The sequence below is a fragment of the Oncorhynchus keta genome, unplaced genomic scaffold (assembly GCF_023373465.1).
Source record: "Oncorhynchus keta strain PuntledgeMale-10-30-2019 unplaced genomic scaffold, Oket_V2 Un_scaffold_18122_pilon_pilon, whole genome shotgun sequence".
NCBI classification, from domain to species: domain Eukaryota; kingdom Metazoa; phylum Chordata; class Actinopteri; order Salmoniformes; family Salmonidae; genus Oncorhynchus; species Oncorhynchus keta.
This window is the reverse complement of record NW_026290835.1, coordinates 107,936-114,277: the sequence shown is the minus strand read 5'-3', so window position 1 is coordinate 114,277 and position 6,342 is coordinate 107,936. Positions and strand designations below refer to the sequence as shown.

Below are 6,342 nucleotides of genomic sequence, written 5' to 3'. Positions count from 1 at the left end.
TGCAACTCAATGGAGGAAAACGAGGCAGCATTCCCTTGGCTGGGCCTGAGACTGAGAGAGGCAATATTCCATACTGTAGCATGTTTATTTTTATCAGCATGCACCCTCTTCCAGAAAATAAATAAATAAACAAACATAAACAACAAGCATTCCTTCCATGTCCATGGACACTTAATGAAAGCCCTGCCCAGACGTTGCATGCCATTCCCTACCTGGTGGGCGCTGTGTATGTTGCCTATTGATCAGCTGGGGCCAGGCGCTGAGGTGTCGTGCTTACATACCAAACAAGCTCCCATTAACCCCTCCAGTGAGTGCTGTGGTTGCCCGGGAGACTAATTGCTGTTTATTTAAGGGCACAGAAATAAACATTGCATATATACTGTAACCATACTCTCCAGCCAGGCATGGAGTCACAGATATAAATGTGGATTATTTTGTTTTGTGGGTGCCCTCTGATTTCATGGTATTTCACCTATTTATGGTCGGCATCCCGGCTCGGCCTTGAGGGCGGGGACGCGAGGAGAAAGGGCCCTTCTGAAGGGGCCAGTATCTTGGGGGGCATCTGGATGATGCTGGGGGTGTTTGCGTAGAACCTCATATGTCATTTTATAAAAAGCTACATTGGGGAGGAGAAGCAGAGAAGGCCTGGTTTATAAACAAGGCCTGGGGCTAGAGTTTGCCCAGTGTCTGGGGACGGCCACCAGGTAATGGGGTAACAGGCCACAGTATCTGGCCAGTGGTTATTGCAATGCCATTCCCATCAAGTTCAGCTACCTAAAATTCCCCCCAGAATTATTAAGTCAATATACACACTAGATAAAGTACAGGTCCACATTGATAGCGAGTGCTGGGTGAGATCTCCTCATACAGTGAATGAATACATTATCTGTTTCTATGCATATGTAAAGAGCTATAGTTCATTTCAATATGTGTATGTAGACATTTCACTGTTAGTCCACACCTGTTGTTAACGAAGCATGTGACGAATAACATTTGATTGATATGAAGTGAAACATTACGACACTGAGCAGAAATCCCTTTGATTAGAAAAGGGCATTTTTCCGATATTGGCCTAGCACAGTTGGATGACCTGTTTATATTTGTATATATTAGAACAGTGTCCTGGCTATACTGACTATAATGTATTAGAACAGTATCCTGGCTATACTGACTATAATGTATTAGAACAGTATCCTGGCTATAATGACTATAATGTATAAGAACAGTAGCCTGGCCTGATGCCTGGGCACACCCTGTGTTTGTATTTTGATGAATTGTGACCTGAGAAGTTTACTGACTCACATGTTATATTTTACTAGTGAGGTTTCGCCCTCTCTCTCACTCTCTCTGACATACAGTCCAGTATAGTACAGTACAGTACAGTAAGCTGCTACAACAGATCCAAGAAAGCTTTAATCCAACCTGCTGAAGCCTTCTAACAGGCCTGATTTGTTCAGGGCTACAAGTAAACAGTACTGGTTCACTTGCAACAATGAAAAGGAGCCCTTGGAATGCAGTGAAGACAAAAGGGACAGTGATATGGTCCTTTGACCTTGTTCTGGAAGAAGAAAAGCCTTGACTTGACATGTCCCGATCCTGAATCATCAGGAATTGTTTTACAACCATGTTGTATTTACTTACATGTAGCCTACTGTGCAAAAGGCCACAAAGGAGGAGGAGGTTTTCCGTAGCCTGGTCACAGATATTTTTGTGCTGTTTTGCTAACCCTTTTGGTCAGTGTCACACCAAAAAATAGCCTAAACAGATGTGGGACTAGGCTAGGTTCTAGGCCAGGTTCCAGGAGTTCCAGGCTAGGTTTCAGGCTAGGTGTCACGAATCCCGCCGAAGATGGTGCCTCTTCCTGTTCGGGCGGCGCTCGGCGGTCGTCGTTGCCGGCCTACTGGCTGCCATCGATTCCCTTTTTTGTTTCTGTTAGTTTGGTCTGATTGGTTACACCTGTTTTGAGTTTAGTTTTGTTTGTGGGCTGTTTAAGGGCACTAGGCCCGCCGGGCTTGTTTTCTGTTCACGGTGTTGGATTATTTGTGGATTCTATTTTTCCAGACAGTTTAGTCCTGTTTGTTTGGACTGGGTATTTTATGTGCCCTTGTGTTTGGCATGTCCGTTTTCACTGTCTTTGGAATAAAGATCCACGTTCTGAACTACCTGCTCTCTGCGCCTGACTCCTCCACCCACTACTCCTAGAAGCCGTTAAACTAGATTCTAGGCCAGGTTCCAGGAGTTCCAGGCTAGGTTCCAGGAGTTCCAGGCTAGGTTCCAGGCTAGGTTACCTGTGCTTGCTGGGGGATGGTCAGGTATTGTTCTTCCATTTTGAGAGCAGCGTTTGGACAGTGAAGGAGCATGGTTTATTTAGTGTGTTGATTAGACTTAATTGACATTCATTTGACTGAGTCACTGATTGGATAAATAGAGAAATGTTGAGGATTGTGGAAAACTTTTTCTCAGATCTATGGGCCAATATAAACGTAATCCAACACTTCATACATACAAAGACATCTAAACATCTAAACATAACCTAAGCATTGTGTATTTGTTTACTTCTGTAAACATATGATCATACATTGAGAATCCCAAACAGAAGATGGCAGACTGAATGGTCTAAACTGAAATGGAAAATCAAGGTCACACAATTAGAGATTTTTTTAGAAGGCATTTCCACCATAAAAATGCAACCAACTAATCTACAATGTTTAGTTGGTCCATGTTTTCCATAACAATCATGTTGCTTGATTTTAATGCAATCCCAAAAATCAGAGAATTTGAAACAGTCCCAACATGCTTTCAGTGTATGCTTGGTCTGCAGAGAACCTTTCCTGCCAGAGCATCTCAGGGGATGGAAATGTTTACCAAATTACCGTACATAAATCCTTACATGGAAACATCCCCAGTCCCGAATGGAAAAAGATTGTCTTGTGTGTGCGTGTGCGTGCGTGTGTGTTACCTAGCAACAAGACGAACGGTACAGGCTTAAATGAGAGAAACCACTTGGTTTTGGACATTTGGTATAAAAGGTGGAAACTTAAAGGATCCCCGCAAAGGCAGTATTAGCAGGCCTATATGTAAAAAGCAGGCCTATTTGTAAAAATGCTTACTTTACTTAATTACTCACAATTACAGATTTGTTAAACGTCTTTAGTAGGCTAAACGATACTATTTTGCCTGCCTAGTTACATCTAGCTACTTCTTGCAGTGTTGAAAACTGTGTATTGTCCTTCCACTCCATTGTAAAGATAACATCCAGAACATTTTAAAAGGGCGATAAGGCATACCAGAAAGATGTGCTGAGTGTTCTCAGAATGCACTTAATAAAGATTAACAAATGAGCAAATTGGAAATGCTCCATTGCGTTGTCACTGTCATAAAGTAAATATTGTTGATCCCCTATGATTTGATCCTGCTTCTTGAGGTAGGGAGCCATCTAGTGGTGGCTATGGCCAAGAAATGAGAGAATCTGAAATCTGAATCATATTTTGAACATGCACACTCGTTTTTTTGTTGTTGAGATGTCTCGCTCATTTATAACATTTCAATATCCATTGATTGGCACAAGTTACAAAAACGCCTGTTTCAGCCTTTTGAAATTTGGTTTCTCCGGGCCACTGTATATTTTTTTTTCTCGAAACTTCCTCACGTGACATCAGTCCAAGTGAAGATGTCAACATCGACAACCGAGTACACTTGAAGTTATTTGACTGATGTTTTTGTCGTATTGCTGGAAATCGGAAGGGAATGTCGATGTTGACCACTGCTTGACTGTCACATAAGATAGTTAAGGTATGTTGTTGTCTCAATAAATAGTCTGGAATGCTATCCAAGACAAGCTACAACAGCTAGCTTGAGATAGATTTGTGTTGGCTTTGTGAGTAGCCCAGTTTAACGTTCACAAACAACTGCAGGTCCTGCATTGCAAAGTACTCTACATAGCTAACTAACAAGCTAGCTGGTATTTAACCAGTATCCTACAAGTTAGCGTCCATCATCTCTATACTGTAAGTTGAGAACGTATTTTTAATTGATCAATTTCTGCTATTGTTTGGGTTGTTTGCACGTGTCACATTTCCCCAGAATCATCTGTCTCGGTCTTCTCGTCTATTTTTATGGTGCATTGTTTACCTGCAGGATGGCTGGATGTCACAGTGGCCAATCCACCCTTGTCAACAGCTTGGCCACTCTGCTTCGGAATCATGGTGTAGTAACATCACCACCTACATATTCTAGATATAGCCCCTGTTATCCCAGACTTGCTAATCTGTTCTTTTGACGTTGTTAGAAATGATTAGGGCCTCATAGCTATACTGTAGCTACATGCTTCATATATTTTATGTTGCATTATAACTGCTGGTTTTAAGTGGTGTGTTAACATAGTCTCTCCTCTCTCCAGGTGCATCTGTACTGGACGGCAGCAGTACCCTGACTCTACAGGCAGACTCTCTGCAGCACTTAGGTCGTCTGTTTGAGCAGTACCTCCTCTCCAGGACTCACCAACATGGCTTCCTGGCTCTGCCCTCACACCCTGCTGACACCACCTCCCTACTGCAGCTCCAGTTCCTGTTCGACATGCTGCAGAAGACTGTCTCCCTCAAGGTGTGTGTGTCCTGCTCCATTTGTGAACAGTTGCTCAGCACTTCATAAACATAAATGCTCTAAGTAAAACTGAATTAAGTGGACATCTGAGGGAATTTCATTGAGCCACTAGGTGGCGCTATATCACTCTATATAATGTTCTTTGGCCTTTGGTTTTTCATTCCTAGCTCATCAATCCACCAGGGTCGAGGCTTCAGTCAGTGGTCAAGATCTTTCCTTTCAAGTCTCTCAAGTCCTTAGAGGTATGGGAGGAAAATGTGTGTGCTTCTCCTTTGTAACAAAACAGTATACATGTTGTATATAGATGAATCTGGCTTACTCTGGGCCTGTTGTTCTGTCTCCCAGTTGAAGCGTATCCCCCCTCACTGTCTGGAGGACCTGAGGGGAGTCTACTCTCAGTTAGAGGTCTTCACCTGCTCCAAGAGCCTCAGTTCCCTGGAGGTAACACACACACACTTCACTGTTTTCTCTTTCTGAATAACAGACCCCTTTGTGTTGGAGTTTGAGCCAGTGTTATTGTTACAGGAGCTACTGTCTCTGTGTGGAGGAGACCTCAGCTCTGCACTGCCCTGGCTGGAGCTGCACACCCTCAACTTCAGCTACAATGCTATAGTCTGCCTGGATGAGTCACTGGTAAGACATGCTCCTGCTCTCTGGTTTATTTATTCACTGACTTTCACATTTGTTTTTAATGTGAATATTTTTTTTGGGCCATGTTTTAATGTGAGTCACTCTGCCTTTTTTAGAGTTTACTGAATGTTCTGAAGTCTCTGGATCTTAGTCACAATAAAATCCAGGAGTGTGCTGACTTTCTCAAGGTATTTGTGGATAGGTTTTGTGTCTGTGTGTTGAGAGGGGTCAGAGTTGGAGACATGCAGTAAGTTACTGCACTGGACTATCTCCATATCTACTGTCTCTCTCCTCCTCCTCTCTCAGCCTCTGAGTGAGCTAGAGCACCTCAACCTGGGCTTTAACAATCTCCAGAGAGCACCAATGCTGGGCTTGAGCTCCAGAGCCAAACTCCTCACTCTCATCCTCAGAAACAACGAGCTGGAGACCATCAACGGTACTGTAACACCTCTGATAGCATGACCAGATGGTGTCTATAATGAATGATAGTAGTGGTGGTTTCTCTACGGAAAACGGGATATATATTTTTTTTTACCACAGCCCTAATATTGATATTATCGCTAAACGTATGCCAAAAAGCATCAATACCAAATAGTTAGCAATAGTATTCCATCTGCAAACTCCCTCAAGACTACTTGTTATGCATGACCCCTTGAACTGACCTCTATCAGTATTGGAACAGCGAGGGACTTCAGACAATCAAAGCCTTGTACAAGACAAGGACATCAGCCAATCAAAGCCTTGGATCTGTTTACAGCCTTGTGTCCACAAACAGTTGGGGGCTATAGATAAACAGGAAGCTAGGAATATATTAATATACTGGCATACTCCAGTGTTTGTTTGCCAGTACTGCCTATCTGCCCATCTCTCTCCCCCAACCGACTCCCTATTGTTCAGTGTACTCTCTAAGTCTCTGTTAGTCTTGGATGGCTGACTCTGCCCCCGTCTCGGTATGGGATGCCTAGATGTCTGATTTGTGTGTGTGACTGTGACCCTATGCAGGAGTGGAGCAGTTGTCATCCCTACAGCACCTGGACTTGGCTTACAACCTGCTACTGGATCACTCCCAGCTGGCTCCTCTGTCTATGCTTCACAGTCTCAACATGGTGA

General features: G+C 43.3%; 1 protein-coding gene across 4 annotated transcripts in view; it reads left to right on the top strand.

Moving 5' to 3' along the window:
• The first annotated feature begins 2,891 nt into the window (after window positions 1-2,891).
• Window positions 2,892-6,342, top strand: part of LOC118370015 (serine/threonine-protein kinase 11-interacting protein) — a 48,065-nt gene continuing 44,614 nt past the window's right edge. Inside the window, exons 1-9 of one of the 4 annotated variants that reach the window (XM_052514640.1) lie at window positions 2,892-3,792; window positions 4,138-4,205; window positions 4,400-4,602; window positions 4,770-4,844; window positions 4,948-5,043; window positions 5,128-5,235; window positions 5,349-5,420; window positions 5,539-5,668; window positions 6,235-6,338. In XM_052514640.1, coding sequence (XP_052370600.1) covers window positions 4,139-4,205; window positions 4,400-4,602; window positions 4,770-4,844; window positions 4,948-5,043; window positions 5,128-5,235; window positions 5,349-5,420; window positions 5,539-5,668; window positions 6,235-6,338 — 855 coding nt within the window. In that variant the 5' untranslated portion in view covers window positions 2,892-3,792; window position 4,138. Of the gene's footprint in view, window positions 4,008-4,137; window positions 4,206-4,399; window positions 4,603-4,769; window positions 4,845-4,947; window positions 5,044-5,127; window positions 5,236-5,348; window positions 5,421-5,538; window positions 5,669-6,234; window positions 6,339-6,342 lie in introns of all 4 variants that reach the window. The other 3 variants (XM_052514639.1, XM_052514638.1, XM_052514636.1) reach the window with 3 other exon arrangements.